At 46.2% G+C, this 22,056-nt stretch overlaps 1 protein-coding gene across 1 annotated transcript in view; it reads left to right on the top strand.

Annotated features, from left to right (window-relative positions):
* Nucleotides 1–535: 535 nt before the first annotated feature.
* Nucleotides 536–22,056, top strand: part of LOC122385563 (potassium channel subfamily K member 16-like) — a 159,440-nt gene continuing 137,919 nt past the window's right edge. The window contains exon 1 of the mRNA XM_043373914.1: nt 536–802. Coding sequence (XP_043229849.1) covers nt 589–802 — 214 coding nt within the window. The 5' untranslated portion in view covers nt 536–588. The remainder of the gene's footprint in view (nt 803–22,056) is intronic.

Here is a 22,056-nt window from a genome sequence, read left to right as displayed (position 1 = left end):
ATTGTTTTCTCATTAAAAAAAATCAATTTTGATATTCTTCCTGTCGGTTGGCATCAGTTTCTGAATTTTCTTAAGTTGAAATCGGAGCTGCGGTGGCGGTGACTTCTGACGACTCCGAATCCGGCTCAGACTCCGGCTCAAACTCAGACTCCCACTCCGGACAGCTGACTGTTGACGCCGAGACTCCGACCGACTCTGAGTCCGCAGCGCCAGGTCTGCGGAGTCGACAGATTTTCAGTGACTCTGACTCCGACTCTAACTCTGGCTTTCAAAATAGACACCCACTCCAATTCCGACTCCACTCAGAACGTTCGACTCCGACTGACCCCGACTCCGACTGACCCCGACTCCGACTTCGCCTTCGCAGCCCTGACTGACAGATCAGTGGTCAGCACCGCGTATCGCGCGCGCGAGTGGCTCAACAACGTACTAAACTAACTACTCACGGTATCGGAGACACCTGACAACCGTGACGTCACCACGCGCTGGGGTGCCGCCCGCGGCTCTCACTTCGGTTCCGAAATCGGACAGTCGAGACGGCGAGCCGCGCCGTGCCGTGCCGTGCCGTGCCGTGCCGTGCTTGTTCCGATGGAAGTGCCGCCGCCCAGCGGAGCCGTACCGGCCCTGTCTGGCCGTCCGCACAGGACGCTGGTTGTGTCGGTGGTCTTTGTGCTGTACCTGGTGATGGGTAGTCTGGTCTTCCATTGTCTGGAGACGTACAGCCGACCAGTGACGGCGACCAGTGAGGGCAGCCGACCAGTGAGCCCTGAGCGGCTCTCGGAGACCGGCCAACACCTTTCTGGTGAGTTGCCGCACCACCACCAGCAAGTCATCAGTTGCATCCCGAAAGACAGAAGACTATATAGTTATGATAAAACAGCCGCACTTGTGCAACTGTACAACCCCATACAGCTCGAAAACAGCATGGCTGACAGGTTAACCCGCGCCGGGCCGGTGCTTCGCGACTTCGGCGCCGGGCCGGGGGGGGGGGAGTGTCTGGAAACCCCCGTCTAACTCGGCTCCTGGGCCACGTAGCGACACGCGGTAAGCGGTATTCGAAAGAGCGTCAAAAATAAGGACGAAAACACTAAGTCATTTTTTGGGTCAGGTCAAAGGTCAGGTCGCCAGAGGCCATCAAAGGTCAGATGTAGTCCATTTCAACAATTTTGGAAACTGCCAATGGCCAACTCGGGAACCAATAGAGCTACAGCGCCGCGGAAAGCGCATTCGATAGCCCTTTTACAGACCTTTCTGAGTAATGTTCTCAGATTTGACCTCATGCTGATTGATCGAGGCTGACCTCTGTTGTGACGTCACAGGTCATCATTCACTCAGGTGACATCCACGTGCCAGATCTATCATATACATCATATCCAGACTCATTTTGGAAACTTAGATTTCATTTTTATGACCGACTTCTCGTCATTATAAATTGGACTGATTTGACCTTGTTTGACACCCCTGTGACGTCACAGGTCGAATATCAAGGTCATCGATATCCTATCTTGTGCATCTCGATGAGCTCTTTCGAATGCCCTTTGATTTTTTTCCGAACCGGCTATTGGTTCCGGAGATACGGAGGGGGCCCTTTGCCCCCCACCCCCCCAACAAGTGGGGAATTTGAACGTAGTAAGAGTAACACAAAATTACGGAAAATCTATAAGTGGCACGACAGTAAGACCAATGAGGGACATTATCGTAGTTAAAAGGGCTATCATATGAACGGTGTTTTTAAGTTTCAGGGAATGAAGATGTTGACGCACACTAAAAAATCAATTAACCTTCCAGGCGGTGGGGGGCATTTTTTGCCCTCCCCCTTTAGTTTTTTTATATATCTCGAGAACCGCTGCGCCGATCGTCACCAAACTTTCAGTACCCTCCCGTGAATAGCTATTGCAGATTTTGACCAAAAATTTTCCCAAAGGCTATGATAGGTTGGACGCTAATGACGTCAGAGTGACGTCATTTCTGTCATTTTCGACCCAAAAAAAAAACGTTTCGCGAGAAGAGCTGCCAGGCCTACAGCTTTAGAGATACAGAAAAATGTTTCCACATACAAGGTGTAGAATTTAGAGGACTACAAAACTGCTGTCTCGGATTTTTGATTTTTTTAATTTTAACCCAAAAAATCAAAAAATAGATTTTTTGAATATAATAGCCGAAAAATCCAAAAAGGCTTTTGAACTTCGAAAAAACCGGAAGATATGTGATAGTCCCTACCGCCTTCTATCTGCATACCAAATTTGACATCGACACCTCTTTTTTTGGCCAAGTTATAGCGGAAAAAACTTCAAATTTATGACGTCAAATTTTGACCTGGTGACCTGACCTTGAAACGTAGGTGGTTCAAACTTGCGCCGATGTGTAAAAATGATTGGGAAATAGTATTGCCCAATGTCGCGGCGATTTGCGCCATGGTGCTGCCGCTATTTATGAAAAAGCTCAGGGTGGGGGGTTTTGGGGGTGGGGGGTGGGGGTGGCTATCGCCCGTCGGTGCGCGGGTTAATAGATTGATAACGGCGTGAGTTATTTGTGAAAAACAATGGGTGGGTGAAATTCGTCCCACCCCTTCCACTGCCCTTATAAAGATAAAATACAACTGCTTGAAATTAGGAGGGTCATATTCACCCCTTCAGCACTGCGTCAGTCTATTCACAAACAAAAGATCATCTCATCACCACTTATGGAGCGTAGATATCCACAAGATTTAGTGACAAAGGAGCAGCACAGAAAATAGGCAGCTGTGCGACTATCATCGGCCGGTCGCTTATCAGCGGGCCGTGCTATCAGCCGGCGCTATCGGTCAAACGCCATCGAATCACAGCTGCTCCGACTGACGACGAGTCCTTGTGGCCCGTTGCCACCGCGTATTTACAAATGGCAACCGAGCTCCGCCGTGGGGTAAGGTGGACAGGGGTTTTCGCACTACGGCTGCGGTTGAACTACCGTCTGTGGTAGAAACTTCAGGATGATGGCGCGTTTCATACGAAATCTGGCGCAATATTTGTTTTGCTTCTGAACTTGTATTGTTATTGCTGTGAACTCTTGAAGTGGGAGTGTTTCAATAACAATTTGTGGATTATTTGAGTTTCTGGATAAAAAAAATAGAATGATATTATGAAACATTGTGTGGAAACTGCAAATATTGATATAATCAATTGCTTAGTTTGGAAATTGATACACATTTTGTAGAGGTTTGTCTAGCAAATGGTGTAACGAACTTCAAGCCTATCATGATCTGAAGCTGTCGTAACAAATGAAAATTGTTTTGATGTTCCATAGTACCTTGTTGGAAAGACTGGAGCATGGCTCAAGATGACGTGTAAAATTCAAGATTTTTGCAAAAGCTTATGACTGAAGAGCAAAAACAGTTCTATACGATGGCTCAATCAAACGTGGCAATGGACGACAAAAGTAGAGTTTCAACATTCCAGCATGTGAGAATAACTTCAGAACTTCATAGTTCTTGTAGTATTGCATTCTTTTTATGTACAGTCCTAGGTTTTGTTAGGGTATTTCAATTTCAATATGTCAGTTGAGATATAGGTGGATTGCGGACAAAATTTAGAATCATTGCATGGTAGATAGGTACTTGGTCGGTTAAAAGGTATGTGATGAATGCCACGAGAAGGTTTTTATGATTTAATATATGGTCATTGTTGTACCTACAAAAATGCAAGCTTGCTAGCACCTAGTTTTTTAATCAAATCGAAAGTATTTGCTATGAATGTAAATATGTACCTGCATAGTATGTTAATAAATTTGTGTGATGTTGACCAGAGAGCTGTTGCTGTATCATCTGGGCATTTATGTTGCTTCTTACATTAGGTGTTAAGCATAGTAATTATGGATGAACTTTGTGCCAATATCTTAAATGCACAGTGTATGTAGCATGTCTACAACCCTCACTGATTTTGCTATAGCTATAGGCATTTGGCACCAGCAAGACCAAGGGCATGGACTTCACAGTTGCGCAACCCTTTGATGATTTTTTCACTTCATAGTAAGCACTTCATAGTTATAATCTTGCTGTTATAAGTTATAATTAATTATTCATCCCAACCCGATACATCAATAGACAATATGCAATCATCAGCAAACATTTTCTGGCTTGATAAGCTGCTCAGCGTGCTCTTCAGTATTGATCTCCTGCAGTATTATAGCTTGTTTTCGGCCAATAAGCTCTTTTAATTTTACTTTTATTGCTGATAAGTGAGCCAGATCAACTTGCGTTTATCAACCAACATTTCCTAACTTCAACTTCAACTTGATCTTGCTCAGGACGATCAGGACCTCTCTTAGCCTCCTCCTGGATACGTGGGATTGTTTTCAGTCAACATGCTTCTTTAATACGATATAAATCAATCACAAGAGATTTAAAACATCCAACAAAACGACGTATACGAGTACGAAAATCACCAGATGAACTCGAAAAAGGCCTTGGAACAGAGAAGTGGTACTCCATTTGTTTGTTTACAACAGTTGTAGTGCTGATGCATTGTTTTAGGACTCTAACGTTCGGCTGATAAAAATTGAAACATTTTTACAAAATCTGTAAGGCAAGTAATATTTCTCTGAAAGAACTAAAATATTCAAAAGCCAAGCACTACGAAATACAGGAATCGGACCGAAAAAGTAACCCAAAAATCCAGCCTAAACACTGGCTCCTAAAACTGCGACAAAATCAGCACTTTTCCCCGCAACTCGTTATCCAGACATAAATATGCCATTTACCTTGGGGTTTCGCCTCGTAACATTGACAGACGTCAGACACTTTGGCCGAACTTTAGCCGGAACACTGAGCAAGCTGCGCAGGCCGATAGGTGCTCGTAGCGTTGAGGTTGGGTAACCTGTGAGCTGAACGCGATGTCGTGAGTTCGAGCCCCACTCCCGGGTATGGTTTTATCTAGACACGAACCAAAACCTTTCCTTCTACTGCAACACAGATAAGAACTATGACATCTTTCTCCAATATCTTTCCCAAACATCCTCTCCAAAAGTCAAAATTATCGCTAATGAATGTTTAGCTAAGCTCCATTTTTTAAGAAAATATTTTTGGTCATTTGTCTGGAGCCATTTCAACTCTTTATTTTTCTGCTCCTTTCCGACCCGATAAAGCCCACCAAAACTGAACGTGCCAAATGAAAAATATCTAACTCAAATAACAGTTTAGAAAGGTCTCATCATGCATCATGAAAAGCATCATGCAACTATCGACTGAATAGTTGCATGCTATGAATACGTCCTAGATTTCAATTACAGGGTGACACAAAAAAAAAACGGTCATCACCAAATTTCGAATAACTTCGTAAGTATTATTCAGATCATCACCAAACTTCGGCCACTTAAAGTCACACCTATGTAGCATACATCCACCAAGTTTCAAGTCTTCACTACGAATACTTTTAGTACAGTGTGTGTTTTACTGACGCTCCACAATGTGCTCCAGGTGAGCGCCACGGCGCTGCAGGGCGTAGGCACACTTGCATCCGGCGGGCAAAGTTGTCGATAACCCGATGGCTGTGCACTTTACAGAGTGCAATGGCCTCTGGAGACAGTGCTCAGGGGGTGTGCTACCCCTGAAACGTTATTCTTATCGGGTTATCGACAACTTTGCCCGCCGGATGCAGGTGTGCCTACGCCCTGCAGCGCCGGGGCGCTCACCTGTAGCACATTGTGGAGCGTCCGTAAAACACACACTGTACTAAAAGTATTCGTAGTGAAGACTTGAAACTTGGTGGATGTCTGCTACATAGGTGTGACCTAAAGTGGCCGAAGTTTGGTGATGATCTGAATAAAACTTCCGAAGTTATTCGAATTTTGGTGATGACCGCTTTTTTGTGTCACCCTGTATCATTGTTCAACATTTTGGCTGGAACTGACGCTGCCGTTTGTTTGAGATAATGATTCCCTTCAGTCGTATTCTTGCCGGTTCCACATGAACAGGATACCACCATACCGGAGTGAACGCACCCGCAACCATCATCGCCTCCCCTAAGCCTTGGCGCAGTGGCGGGCGGCCCTGGGCGGCCCACTCCCGGCGCTACGCACGCCCCATGCGCCGTGATACCGCGTCACTCCCCCTCCCTCCTTCCCCCACAATGACCGGTGACCTCACTTCCCTCGGGATTTGGACTCGCCCTACCCCGACCGTAGCGCCACGTGGTGGCTCTGGAGATCTTAAATAGACCCACTGTAAGTACAACGCTCACCTACACATTAGGCATTTGAAGGACTTGATAGCTCATACACATGGAAGTAACACAATGCACTAAAATGAAACGTGATTAATAGCTGCAGCAGGGGCATTCCACGTCAAATCGAACAAAAATCGGCTGTTTTACACCTTACCATCAGCGATTTCATTATAAATTTGTGAGCGAGTTCCTGTGTCGCCCCGAACATTACATTGATGTTTTTTGCACATTCTGACCACAGGACTTCTAAATAAAGGGCATCGAATTTTTACAAAATGTTGCATCTTTATATTTTTGAACGACCATAACTTTGGTTGTACTTGTTTGATTTGAATGAAATAAACCTTACTGTTTAGGTAATTTCTTAAGCATTTGTTTAGAATCGCACCTACTTAAATATATGACCTTGAAATTTGCTTAACTCTGTTCTTAAGCACAAAAATTGAAGTAGCAAAAAACACGTCACCTTCGATTTGGCTAATTTTCATATGTTTTATTGCCTACCATATTCTTAACCCGCGCCCTGCTGGGGGGGGGGGGGGGTGTTTGAACACCCCCCTTGTGGTTTTTCGCAAATATCTCAAAAACAGCGGCGCTGGTACACCTTATCATACATCAATTCTACACATGTAGTGAAAATTTCAGACCAAGGTCATTCAAGGTCAGGTCACCAGGTCACTTGAAGTGACCTCACCTCATAAAAAGTTTCAATGTCTGTCATAGCTACACCGAGTGACCGATCGCTTTGAAACTTTTAGCGATTGCTAAGAGCAATAGCACGTACAAAATGTATATCTCAGAATTTTGATATCGATGACCTAAGGTCAGGTCAATTTTGCGACCTCCCAAGTCAATGGGAGAAAATTGAAATGCGCCTCTTTTGGACGAAAGACATTACAACACTCCCAAACACTAAATTACAAGTTATTTAGACACACTGAACATGAAAATGGTGTCCGTGACCCCTGTTTATGCCCTGAGGTCATCTTAGCTCACGAATGGTATCTAACAGTTTTTCGCAAACAACTTTTGATAGGGGCATGGTAGAGCGATGAAAACGAATTAGATGTTTTCAGCTCGACGATACGGATCGACTGATATGCAACACGACCCTTTCAGGTCAGGTCATGACCTTGACCTGAGGTCAAATTTTCAAGTTGACCTTTCAAGGTCAAATTATAGTTCATTCGATGCGTCTTGACGAGAGGAACACGATGCCGGTAAAAGTAAGCTCGTGCAAGGCTTGGGTCAAAAGTTATTGCAGACAAACTTTCCAAAAAAATCGGCTATTCTTGCAGTTTTTGCCCCCTGCAGGCAAAACCATTGACGTTAGGTCAAATTTGAGAGAATTACTCAGAAAGGGCGTTAATAGGGCTATCGAATGCGCTTTTCCGCGGCGCTGTAGCTCTATTGGTTTCCGAGTTATGCGTTGGCATCTTGGAAATTATCGACATTCGACCTGGAAATCGGCGAAATTTTGCCTTCAATGACCTCTAGTGACCTGACCTTTGACCTGACCAAAAAATTGACCGAAGTGATTTCGTCATTATTTTTGACGCTCTTTCGAACGCCGCCTTCCGCGTATCGCTACGTGGCCCAGGAGCCGAGTTAGAAGGGGGGTGTTCAGACCCCCCCCCCCCAGCAGGGCGTGGAAATCCAGGACCCCCAGCCGGGCGCGGGTTAACAACCTGTGAAAAAATTAAAGTGGGCCATTCATAAGTTCTGAAGAAAATGGCACATATGCAAACGTATGTTAGCACGCGCAGTGGAGGGGAAGAGTGAATTTCGCCTCACCCCTCCTGTTTTTCGCCAATATCTCATAGTATTAATCCGCGCCCGGCTGGGGGTCCTGGATTTCCACGCCCTGCTGGGGGGGGGGGGGGTGTTTGAACAGCCCCCCCTTCTAACTCGGCTCCTGGGCCACGTAGCGATACGCGGAAGGCGGCGTTCGAAAGAGCGTCAAAAATAATGACGAAATCACTTCGGTCAATTTTTTGGTCAGGTCAAAGGTCAGGTCACCAGAGGTCATTGAAGGCAAAATTTCGCCGATTTCCAGGTCGAATGTCGACAATTTCCAAGAAGCCAAAGCATAACTCGGGACCCAATAGAGCTACAGCGCCGGGGAAAAGCGCATTCGATAGCCCTATTAACGCCCTTTCTGAGTACTTCTCTCAGATTTGACCTAACGTCAACGGTTTTGCCTGCCGGGGGCAAAAACTGCAAAAATAGCCGATTTTTTTCGGAAACAGTTTTTCTGCAATAACTTTTGACCCAAGCCTTGTACGAGCTTACTTTTACCGGCATCGTGTTCCTCTCGTCAAGACGCATCGAATGAACAATAACTTGACCTTGAAAGGTCAACTTGAAAATTTGACCTCAGGTCAAGGTCATGACCTGACCGGAAAGGGTCATGTTGCATATCAGTCGATCCGCATCGTCGAGCTGAACACATCTAAGGCGTTTTCATCGCTCTAGCATGCCTCTATCAAAAGTTATTTGCGAAAAACTGTTAGACACCATTCGTGACCTTCTCATCTCATCTCATCTCATATATTTAACACATTCATTCGAAACAGACGATCAGTGTCGCCTCGATTGGCGCAAAAGTGCCGGAGCACTTAACTCGGGGCGCCTCTCGAGTCCGCACAATCACACTGGGTGCCGCCCACAGCCTCGCAGCCGCTGCCCGCCACCGCGCAGACCGCTCTCAATAGATGTAAAGGCGCCGGCGCCGAGGGCAGCGCTCTGTGACGACCGGTGTCAAAGGACTGGGCGCAAGGGATAGGTGGCAGGATGGGAAGGAGAGGCAAAACGTTTGGTGGCATGGATGAATTGGTACACCGCTCGTGCTACCTCGAATTCGTCCCTGGGTCGTACCGTATTACCGTGTAGTATGAAGTCTAGTTGTTCCTTTTGTGATAAATTGTGTATGTCAATGCCTGTTATACCATTTATTATGTTTGTCATTCTCTCTCTTTCTTGTGTGTACTTTGGACATTTTAGTAAGTAATGTCCTGTGTTCTCGTTAGTTCTGCCTTGACAGTGGTTGCAATATGGAGATTCAGTTTTTTGTATTTGAAATAAATGGGATTTTAACTCTGACATCCCAACCCTTAGACGTGTTAGAAGTGTATTTTCCATTTTCGAACCATAAATATAATACTTTGGTGGTTTTTCTATATGTAAGTGAGACTTGAGATGTTTTTTAAATGAGAATAAAGTTCTAGTCTCTCTCAAGTTCTGTGGCAGTTCATTTATTAGTTTAATTGTACTGGGAAGAAACGAGTTTTTCAGTAGACAGGTTTTGGGATATATTTCCCTTCTGTTATTAGAGTTGCGAAGAAGTCGGTTGTTATTTCTTCGATCAGGGGGCAATAGTTGTTTGATATATGTTGGAGTATCGTCGAGCGTCAGTCGTTGGAAAAATACTATCTTATGCATTTCACGTCTTTTCTTTAATGAAGTCCATCCTAGTTCTCGTCTGAGATTGTCTGTCGGAGTTCTAAATAATGTCGCAGTCACAAATCTGGCCCCTCTGTTCTGAAGTGTTTCAAGTCGTAAAGTATCGTGTGCTGTTAGCAGTCCGTCGTAAATGATGTCCGCGTAGTCAAAATATGGCACTACATGTGTCGTATATATTTGTTGCAATAAGGTCCTGGGCAAGTAGGAAGCGATACGATAGAGTGGGCTAAGGGCAATGTTGACTTTTCTGATGTCGTTGATGTGCTCGTGAAACCTAAGGTCGTTCGATATTGTCAATCCCAGGTGTTTATGATTAGCAACAACTGGGATGGGCATGGCTGCAAATGTTAGTTTTGGTGGGATTTTCTGTTTGCGTTTTGTGAAATGCTGTTGGAGAGTTTTCCTTGGGTTAAATTGTATCATCCAGTTGTCACCGTACTTGTGGATTTCATTTAGATCTCTTTGAAGTGAGCTTTCAACTGTTTCTCTATTATTAGGAGAGTGTGGGGCTATCAGACAAGCATCGTCAGCGAAGAATAGCATTTCATTTTCGGTTTTTGTTGAAAGGTTATTTAAGCACATTAACGCTAAAAGGGGGCCCAAAACTGAACCATGAGGGCATCCCGCTTGAAGTGGTCGGAGCGAAGATGTGGAATTGTTTATTACTACGCGTTGATGTCGATTTGTTAATTATGAAGTTAGCCATGGTATAAGGTTTGCCAGACCGAATTCATGTTCACATTTGTGGAGAAGGCCCTTGTGCCAAATTTTCTCGAAATAGCGGCTGATGTCCAGATAGATAATGTTATGGTCCTTCCCGTCGTCAAGGTTTTCATATAACGAATGGGTTAAATAGAAAAGCTGCAACTGAGTCCCATGTCCGGGCCGGTAACCGCTTTGCCGCTCCGTTAGTAGGTTGTGTTCAGTTATGTGGTTGTAAATACGTTTGAATACTATTTTTTTTTCAAATATTTTCGAGATGCAGCTTAATAAACTGATGGGCCTGTACCCTTCTACATCTGCTGGACTACCTTTGTTTTTAAAAATTGGTTTCACGTTTGCAATTTTCCAGCTCTTTGGGTACTGGCTTGTGTCGATAGACTTATTGAACAGTTTTGAAAGTGGTTCAGCGAGAATAACTGCCACTAACTTTATTATTTTTACTGGTACCTCATCGGAACCGGTTGATTTATTTACATTTAATCTATTTATTATACTTAATACTTCTCGTTCTGATATTTTGGCCGCCCTTAATAATGGGACTTCTGGATAGTCCTGTGGCTGAATCACTCTCGTTTCGCTGTCTTCAAGATGTGATTGGGCGGCAAAATATGCATTTAATAAATCAGCTTTCGCCTCATCATGTTCTATTAAGTTGTTATTGTTATTATTGTTATGCAAAGGGGGAATATGCGAAGATTTTGTTTTCCCAATCATTTTCCTTATGATTGAGTGGTACTTGTGTGGGTTGTGTTTCATTTGGACAAGGAGATGTCCTTCTTTAATAAGATAATTACGCTTTAATTTGTGTACCATTGCTGTAACTTGGTTACGGCAATGCCTCCATCTATTCCACTGTAATTTATTTAAACTGTCATCGGCACTGTTTTCTCTTCGAGCTACTCTAAATACTCTGTCCCTTTTTCTCATCAAACGTTTCAGTTCAGCAGTTACCCAGGGTTTATCTTTTGGTCGGGGGGACACTCTCTTCTTGGGAATACTTTTTTCAGCTGCTTTCATTAGTGCAGAAGTGAGCAATTCGGTAGCGGTGTCTATGTCGTTGTCTAGAATACCGTCCCAGTCCGTTGTCATAAGTTCGTGCGTCAGTCGTTGGGAGTCGAGTTTGGAATAGTCCCACACCACCTTGTGTCGCGTCAAAGTTTCTTCTACCCAGTCGTTGAGGGTTACATATATTGGACAGTGGTCTATGGAGGAAAACGGTGGCAATACTCCGCTGTCTATGACGCTTTCCCGGTCGGATACCAGGCAAAGGTCTCTGAGATTCGCGATACTGCCCACGTAACGCGTCGGCTCGTTTATGAGTTGGGTAAATGATAGAGACTCAGTGGTTTCCTTTAATTGTTTCTCAAATTTAGTGATGGGAGTATGATTTTGCAGAGGATCTTGCAAGAGTGAATTACCGGCGTTGAAATCTCCCATTATTATTATCACGGACGGGTTGTACTTCTGAGCTTTAAAGACAATTTCCGAGAAGTTACTCAAAAAAGTTTCTAAGCGCTCAGTTGGTAAGTTTGGGGGTAGGTAGAGACAACAGGTAAGAACAGTTAATTTTTTTAATTTGGTTTTCGCCCAAACCCACTCTTCCTCTCCGACTTCGAGATCTGGTAGCCTTGTCGCTGCCAGAGACGTGTGGAAGTATAATGAGACACCTCCTCCGTGCCGGTTTCGGTGTCGAGTGAAGGGAGCATGAAAGCTTCTTAGGGTATAAAGACTAGGATGTATTTCTTCGTTCAGCTTTGTTTCTGAGAGACCCAGAATGTTTATGTTGTTGTTATCTACAAAGTATTCTAACTCGTCCTGTTTAGTTCCTGCTGTTATGCTGTTTATGTTCACGTGAGCCATATTAATTTTGTGACGTGTTTTACCCGAGCTTACCGTACAAGAATCAGAGTGTCCGATGACACGTGTACGACCAGAGGATTCGTCCGAGGCGGCACGAGCGGTTCGGGAAATGTGGCTGCTGACCCGGCCGTCCAGACGCGCCCCCAGCGCCTCACCCGCAACGCTACGGTTATCCATGACGAGCAGCCGCCGAAGGCGCGGGCGGATGACCTTAGATGACCTCAGGGCATAAACAGGGGTCACGGACACCATTTTTATGTTCAGTGTGTCTAAACCACTTGTAATTCAGTGTTTGGAAGTGTTTATAATGTCTTTCGTCCAAAGGAGGCGCATTTCAATTTTCTCCCATTGATTGGAGGTGAGCTATGGCTAGTTCGTCAATGTTCTCCCGTACATTGACGAAACACTAGCGCGCCGAGTGAACGGTGCGGTGCGCTCGTCTGGTCTGAAGGCACAGGTCGCATGGGTCAGCGGGAAAACGGTGTCCAAGCATATGATACGGTCAGGTCTCGAAAGTCCTCCGTGCCCTGCTGGATCAAAGAGATGTCACACCTGTGAAGCAGGCCTTCGTAGCCGCTGTCATACCAAAAATGTTGTATATAAAATCACATGTAACCTGTGTGATGAGAAACCCGCTGTGTACATAGGTGAATCAAAAAGGAGAGTCCGCGAAAGATTAAATGAGCATCTACGGGATGCTAAAAACAAGACCAAAAACACCCCTCTCGGAGACCATGTCAACCTCAACCACCCATCATGTAGTATATCGTCATCCTCATTCAAAATTAGCATAGAGTATGTAAAGATGTGGCTGATCTGAAAATAGCAGAATCTGTTGAAATAAGAAACCAAAAACCATGCCTAAACACAAACCTCATCCTGGCCCTTTCTCCATCCCCCTCCCTACACTCCCACATAGGCAATGTTCTATGCTTGGCCTTCCGTCCTCTTTTTTGTCAGCATGTCTCTATTGGCTTATCCATTCTTTTTATTTGTCTCACCTGAAGTACTTGTACTTGTTAGGTGCGTCTTTCATCGCCATTGGTACTAATTTGATTTAGGGTAGACGCAGTTGACAGCGCCCCCCCCCCCCCCCACTCGTACACCACCTCAGCGAGCTCTACACTGGTGTCATGTTTACTCTGCTGTGTGTATGTATTAGTTGTACGCACCTGAAACATGTGTAATTAAGTGTATGAATGCATCTTATCCTGTCAATCACTCTGCATAGGTTATGCATTTTCGCGAGTTTGTCGTGCTGCACAAATAACATATGCCTGTGTTACTTTTAGGTATTGTGTAGCATTGACAATATTTATCCAATTATTATTCAGTGATATTGTATTCATTGTATTGTACGCTGTTAAAATTTATTATAGGTATGACCTGACTGTAATTTGTTAGCCAGAGATCTCACAAAAATGTTGCACGCTATTCTGAAAGGATTTGAATTTGCTCGTCGACAATTCTGAAAATGTACATTCTGAAGACGACGCAAGTCGAAATATATCATAATACTTTTTGGACTTATTTTAATATCATTTCATTGTATCATGAGCATAAGGTCATTTTCTACCATCATAATATTCTCCCATTGACTTATAATGGGGAGGTCGCAAAATTGACCTGACCTTAGGTCATCGATATTAAAATTCTGAGATATACATTTTGTACATGCTATTGCTCTTAGCAATCGCTGAAAGTTTCAAAGCGATCGGTCACTCAGTGTAGCTATGACATACATTGTAACTTTTTATGAGATGAGGTCACTTCAAGTGACCTAGTGACCTGACCTTGAATGACCTTGGTCTGAAATTTTTACAACATGTGTAGAATTGATGTATGATAAGGTGTACCAAAAACGGCGGCGCTCCGCGCCGCCGTTTTTGAGATATTCGCGAAAAACCACAAGGGGGGGGGGGTGTTCAAACACCCCCCCCCCAGCAGGACGAGGGTTAATGCGAAATTAATTATAGCTACCTGTCCAAAATTGAATTGCACATCTCATCGTGCAAGCAAGAAGAAAATCGGTTCACAACTGGTCTAGTAATAGCGGTGTAAAGTGGACATCCTGTCGCCGCGGCGACGCGGCGACTCGGCAGCCGGCGCCGACCACTAGCCGCCGCCTGAATTGGAGACTGTGCCGGGACGGAACGGAACGGTTCCGTCTTTACATCGCGCTTTTTACCGCTGATTACGTTCGACTCGCGTCAAATTTTGTGAGAAGACTACGAAATGTACAGGCAATCTTATGGTGTAAGAATTTTGAAAATCGGTTGGTAAACAATTGAAATATGAACGTGTAAACACAAAATTGTGATTGCTGCGTTTCCCGCGTCAGCCGATCCCGCCTCAGCCGGCGACATGTTACTCTTAGCAGGTCTCTAACTGCCATATTTATTATTGGATTAACTAGAAATTCCCCATACATACTCAAAAATGTATATTCTTTCGTATAGTGAAGATAAAAAGACGTGAAGATATCATTGCGTGATAATGTTTTCGTTGAATTTTTGGCTTCATGATGCATTTCCACACGGCTCAAAATTCACCGCAAAATACCGCTTGCCTGAGACACTTTTACTATGGAACTTGAATGCTTGACTACGATGACTATGTATTTCCATTCTCGCAGAGTTTGGGATATCACTAATCAGCAATCATTCATCTCAGAAAGTGTACACAGGCAAGCATGTCTTGACTCTGTCTTTCAAGGTCACGCGTGGCTGCGTGACGTTGATGCATGAAAACGGCGTTTGCCGCGAAAGTTATGAATGGCCCACTCCAATTTTTTCACAGATGGTTAGGAACATTGTGACGGACATAATATGTAAAAATTACCCGAATCGAAGGTGACGTGTTTTTTGCTATTTAAATTTTTCTGTTTTAATTCAAGGTCAAATGCATTTCAAGGTCACTTCAATTTAAGTTTATAATTAAAAATCAAAGCCTTATCAATTGCCTACAAGACCCTGTTAATATCATTTTGATACCAGAAAAGGAACCAGAATTATAGAAATTTAAAAAAATTGATGTGTGGCATTTTTGGCTATATTCGATGACCTATATCTCAGCGACACTTTATTAAATTTCGAAAATATTACCTATACGTAACTCAGTTTTGAACCATGCCCAGTCTGCCTACAAATTTTCAGAAAAATCTAAGGGGATGACGGATTTCGGTGTTTGATTTGACGTGGAATGCCCCAGCAGAAGTTTGGCGTCCGATGCCTCTTCGCTAACTTAAGACCATGCTAATCTCGGCCAGGCGTGGTGAAACGTCATCCGGCCGGCTCGGCGCTGGGTAGTTCCACACACTTAGGTAACTCGCAGTCGCGACCGGGCCCCGGACACTACAATGATATATTCGAAACTAGCCGACATGCCATGAACACTTTTTCCATGCTCATTATAGGCAGGGGGATGTAGTCCCGGTTCTTCCCATGTATTATTCGCCAATCAGCTTAACACTACCGGTGACGTCACTGGTGGACCGCCAATCGGGGCCGGCCGGCCGGCTGACCGGGCCCGTAGAAGGCCAAACGCAGACGTTTTCAGAAAAGCGTAAGCCGTATAGATACAGTCGCGGATGGAGTTTTGCTGTGATTCGGCTCTCCAAGAGTGCGTCAGGGTACTCCAGGACCCGGACAAAGGTCATAGTGAACCGGTATCTGATAAAATCCACTCACCACTTAGCAGCCGACTTCGACCCTCCACCCTCGTAAAACACAAAAGCTTGCCGGTCATCAATCCTCCTGCATCTCTGCATCTGCTTACTACCTATATCGACCAGTTACTACAGCCGTTTTGTAGCGGCTCACGGCCGATAACACACCGGGCGTGCGCTAGCCGCCGGTGCCTAAGCGCTAACCATTGAGTGCGCGTGGCCGACTGCCGCCCCGATGGCGCTGGCCCCCGACACCGGCGCGGCGCTGGTGCTGATCCATGGAGGGGGGGGGGGGCTGCTTATAATTAGTTGAACCGGAATTGGGATAAAAGCCGGTATGGGATGGAGATAGAAGCTCAGCGAGACTAAGGGATTGTGTGGTGCCCTCGGTAGGCCCCTCAAAATCATCTGTGTAGGGCCCTTAGGGCCGCCGGTTATGAAGCCTTTGGAGGCACTGGTGTGGGCCCTCACAGGTACCGGTGTGAGGCTCTCAGAGGCATTGGTACGGGGTCCCCAGAGGCGCCGGTGAGGGTCCTCACAGCTGCCGTTGTGGGCCCTCAGAGACACTGCAGTGTGGGGTCGTTACAGTCGGGTGTGGGACCCTTAGAGCTGCTGGCTCGAACTCTTCACAGGCCGACAGGGGCTCTCAGAGACCGACAAGGGGCTCTCAAGAGGTCTGCGATGCCTTCGGGAGCCCTGTGGAGTCCTTAGAGCCCAGCAAGGTGCACTCAGACGCCAGTGGGGTCCTCAGAGTCGTCGGTGTGGGGCCCTCAAAAGTCACCGGTGAGTGGCCGTCCGATGCGAAGGTCCCGTCTGAGGCCGTCAGAGGCTCCAGCGTTGAGCCCTCAGAGCCGCCGATATATGGCCTTAAGAAGCACTGGTTTCGGGACCTCATTCAGGGGTGCCGGTTGCACTCAGAGGTGACAGTGTGGGGCCCTCAGCTAGGCACCGGTGTGGGGCCTTCACAGCCGCCGGTGAGGGCCCTCGCAGGCGCCGTTGTGGGTAGAGGTCTGCACCGGCCGGCTGCAGCCGCGGCTGGCTGCAGCCCCACGGCTGTGGGCCTGGGCGGCTGCAAATATCTCCAAGAACACGGCTACGGCTGTGGCCACGGCTGTGAGATTTCAAGCTCAATCTTAAGTACTCAAATATAAAATTTTAAATCCTTAATCTTACATTCTGATAAGCAGTGTAGCCTGTAAAAATCATGCAAAGGATGCCCAGCAACATTGTAAGTGGTGAAGCCTTTGAAAACCTGTAATGGTTTTACCATTTGCTGTAGGGGAGTTTGCACTCTGGTACAGAATACTAATTATAGATATCAATTGTTCCTTCATCATCAAGAGCTTGACAGTTTCAGAAAATGCAACATGTTGCATTATCACATCCCTCTCATTTCTCAAATCAATCTCACCTGGTCATTAGGAGAGCACCTTACAGCTATTGAAGACGGGCGTTCAATAATTCTTTCAGGTAAAAGAAAAAGAAATCACGTCTAGGTAAAGGCAGGTAAAGGCTTCATAAAATATTATCTAAAATAACTCTTAGATGTATTTCTGAATTTTCGGCAAGTCCAATTACATAATATAAAACTGGCGCTTTATGTTCTAACTGGTGTGTGAGTGACCGCTAACAGAAAATGCTGATCAACGAAGCCAATGGAATTAGATTATAAGTGAGCATGAACCTTACTTACGGTTAATTCACATGATGGTGAAAACCCTGAACACGTAATTCACATGACGGTGAAAACCCTGAACACAATATTTCTTACGCGAGCTGTTGACTTTACTAATAAAATGACGTCTTCTTCTAAAAATGTAAAAATTTGATACTTTATCTTTGATTGAGAGCAAGTTTTTAATTGTATAGCATAATAAACTCAAGTAAATTTTTGATTGAAAGATGCAATTGTGGCTCGCACGTCCTTGGGGATTTGAGCGAAGATCATTATTTGGAAAAATCTAAATCAAAATAGATGAACTTGGATGTTGGATGCTCACTAGTGTTTTGATGCCTTGCATATCAAATTAGTTTGAGACTTGCTCAGAAGGCTGCTTCAAGCCTGGCATATCACACCCCAGAAAATATGCAAGGTAAGAAAGAAGCAAGAGTTTTGACTAGACAATCACTGTTTGACAGTCCATCAACTTCAGTTTCATTTTCCATACCTAACATTGATAATGAAAAGCATCAGGGACAGGGTCTGTTGTTCTGTCCCACAACCATGCTTCAGGATTTGGCATTAGATGTCTTCACTGCTAGTGCTTCTATTCTGGTTCGTTGTTTATGTTTTCTGTTGATGTAGGTACCTACCTACCCATCTTTCTTAACTCCTTGCAAGGGCTTGTGGTAGGCATGCGTTGCGCATCAGGCTTCAGGCCTTCGGCCTAAAGCCAGATACACAACCACTTAACCTATGATGCTTCATGAGCTTGAGAATCTATAGCCCATTGCAATATGCTTTTGGCTATATGTTTCAACTAAAAACACCTTATTATATACTATTTGGTTGCATTTCATTGAAAGTATCCACGGCCGGCTGACGGCTGGCTGCCCACAGTTTGCCACGGCTGTGGGCGGCTGTGGCTGTGGAGCCACGGCTGCGGGGCGGCTAGGCTGTGGAAAATTGCAGCCGTGCAGAACTCTAGTTGTGGGGGCCTTCAACCATGGGTCATCGCAGGCGTGTGTGGAACCCTTAGGGCTGCTGGTCCCTGATAGGCCGGTAAGGGCCCTCAGAGGCCGGCAAGTAGCCCTCAGAGGTCGCCAATAGGCCCTGAGAAGCCGGCAAGGGGCCCTCAAAGGCCGACAAGGGACACTAAAAAGCCGGTGTGGGGCTCTTATGGAGAGAAGTGTGGCTCTTCGGAGCACATAAGATGTTCTTCCGAGCCTTGTGGGGCCCTTCTGAGTCGAAAGATGCCAGCGTGGACCCTCAGCCGCCAATTGGCGTCGCAAGGCCCCTCGGGCCCGAGGCCCCCTAATCCGATAGGGACACGTGCCCCCTGCCCCCCCCCCCCCGGGTGCAGATAGAGAATGCAATCGGCGGTGCGGGACACAACAATTGCAATCGTTCCTTCTCCCGTCGCGAGGTCGCCCATCCGACCCATATCCCATGATTGTCAACCCTGGGGCTCGGGTCGGCAATGTACCGGCAAGGAAATCAGCTTTAGGTGAGTAAAAAAGTTATTAAGAGTCATTAGTTGTCGTTACGTTCAGTAATAATAACTATACGGTGCCAAATGTACCCGACGTACAGCTTGGAGCCGGGCGCCGCCCGGTCTCCACCAGTGACGTCACGCTAATGCTTAGCGACCGGTCCATTGGAAATCGCGGGATGATTCTACCTCTCTTATACGGCCTTGATTATAGGGAGGTATGCGAATAAATCGACCACACCTTCAAGCCTGCAAAGCTGAAGATATAGCCGGGAAGGCAGAATTTGCTAAAACCCGCGGCCGCGAGACCCGTAGATCTCCAATCACGGATCACCCACCAACTCCTTGGACTTTGATTTTTTTAAACTATTAACCCACGAGCCGCTGGGGGGCATAAAGCTGCCCCTTTACGTTTTGTGAAATATCTCCGAAACCTAATGAGCTACGAACGTGAAACTTGGCACAGCTGCAAATGAATAACCAGGCAATGTTTGAGAAAAGATTGGTGGTTGTAGCGCTCAAGATGACGTCACAGTGACGTCATAAAGTTTTGTCGTTTTCCGATATGGATCGTTTCTGATGTCGCTGATCATGAAACTCAACTGTACATGAACTAGACAACACCTGCTGTCAGCCTTAAACATCAAAGTACACTTCTAACTATGTAGTTCCTGACCAAAAATTATCAGTCCTTCATATTCGGTCTCATATATCGGATAAATCGTGTGGAAACTGAGAGTAGCAAATTTATAACTTGATTTCTGACATCACTGTGACGTCATTTCAAGTGGGATCGACACCAAATTTAAACACAACCTCGGCTAGGTATTCAAAAAGATGTGTGCAAAGTTTCGTTATCAAGTTTTGCTTTGTTGCAAAGTTTCGTCATCAAGTTTTTGTGTGCAAAGTTTTGCTATCAAGGGTTTTACATCGAAACTTGAAATAATATAAATGCTTTTAATTTAAACGCTCAAAATAATATACGCTGATGAACTACGTAGGAAGGGCAAAAAAACGTATTTGAGGGCGAGTTTTAAAAATATAAAACACTGGTTGGGTAGAGGTTTAAATGTGAGGGTGTTTGAGGCAAAAAATGTTTCCCATAAAATACCTGTGCTAGATAGGAATCACTCGCAAGACTAGGTACTAGAAATGGGTGATTTGGGGATGGAGGCACGGCCCTATGCCCCCTCCCTCCCCCAGATCCACTAGTGCACATAATAATACAACAGGATTGCAAAAAAGGATTGCGGATTTGATCACAATCCAAGTGAAAAAAGGGGATTGCGGGTAGGAATGCAATCCACTTCGGCACTAGGAATGTGGATTGGGAATGCAATCCTTTCAAAAAGGATTTTACGGATGCCTGAGTGTACACAATAATGCGCAGAGGACCTACACAAAAACAACATGATTTGTGTGCACTATGATGCACAGCATTGTACCCTGATTATTTGAATATTCTTATCACTCAACAGTCAGGAGACCATTTTTGAATGTCTCATTTATTATACATCACTTGTCAAACAAGAGCATGATGACACACATTTTGACAAGCAATCATGGTAATATTCCAAAAAGTTGGACACCTCCCGGCAGGGGTAGCCAGTAACAGTTGGTAGCATTAGGCCAAATGGGCGCTCAAAAACTACTACCCCATAGGGTTTGCATGTTAAATCGACCTTTTTCAAGCGAGCCCCACACGTAAGCTTGTGAGAGTGCTAACTAATAGCTCTGCGTGTGTCCGCTAGGTGGCAGGCCGGTAGCGAGCATCTGACCGGTCACTGAGCCAATAAACAGTACGCGGCTAGACACGAGCGAGTGCGTTTGTGCAGACGGAGCGCGGGCGAGTACGAGAGACGGAGCGAACTCACACATGGCGCAGCCTGGCGAGAACCCCGGCGGGGGCCCGGCCGCTAGTGACGATGAGAGTGAGCACGGTGCTGTGGTTGCCTTACCAGCGCAGTGGTTAAGTCGATTGACACAACCTGATAAACTCGACCTCTCTGTGGACAGAGGAGCCGCCTTCAAGACGTGGAAAACGCGATGGACCGACTTCGTCACACTTTCTGGCCTGACCGCACAGCCCAAGGCGGTGCAGTTGGCGATGCTGCGATCCTGCCTCTCGGACGACACCGTCCATATCGTCGAGAATATGGGGCTGTCAAGGTCAGACGGCGAGAACGTCAGCAAAATCATCGAGAATCTGGAGCGACACGCCATAGGACAAGTCAGCCAGGTGATGCAAAGGCGAGCATTCAACCTGAGAATCCAACAGGACGGCGAGACATTCGACGACTATGTGACGTGTCTCAGAGACTTGAGCAGGGACTGTGGATATTGTGATCGGTGCAGAGACAGCCTTATTCGCGATCGAATTGTAGTGGGTATCCGTGATGCGGATGTCATCAGGCGTTTGTGTGCCATCCAAAGTCTGACTCTGGACGAGGCGATAAACATTTGTCGGTCAGAGGAGTGTGCGGCGCGCGACGCCCTTCAGATCGCGGACGGCAGCGTTGGCCCGGGCGTGGCGGCTGCGCGGCGTGGCCGGTCGGTGGTGCCGCCCGCGGGCACGGTCGGTCGAGGTCGGCGGCCGGACCGTGACGTCACTGACCGCGTTTGGACTGGGCCGGTGGACCGGCGTCGGGCACAGCCCGCCCCTCCCCGTGCGGCCCGGCCCGCTGCCGACCGGCAGTCACGTGATCGCCCGGGCGAGGCCTGTCGCCGCTGCGGCCGCGGGCGATGCCGGGGAGAGAACAGCTGCCCCGCCATTGACAGCGAGTGTTTTCGCTGCGGTGAATACGGCCATTGGGGCCGTATGTGCGACAGGAGACTGGGGCCGAGAAGGGCCAATGCGGTATCCGTCGGTGAGAGCGCCTGTGAAGACGACTGTACTCAGCTGAATATGGTGACGGTGAACGGTGTTCAGCACAGATCGGCGCCGACGGTTGCAGTGGACGTGTTCGGTACCAGGCGCGGGAAGTTGCGAGCTCTT

This window comes from Amphibalanus amphitrite, unplaced genomic scaffold (assembly GCF_019059575.1).
Source record: "Amphibalanus amphitrite isolate SeventyFive unplaced genomic scaffold, NRLGWU_Aamphi_draft 000223F_arrow, whole genome shotgun sequence".
Classification (NCBI taxonomy): domain Eukaryota; kingdom Metazoa; phylum Arthropoda; class Thecostraca; order Balanomorpha; family Balanidae; genus Amphibalanus; species Amphibalanus amphitrite.
This window is presented reverse-complemented; position numbering and strand designations above follow the sequence as displayed.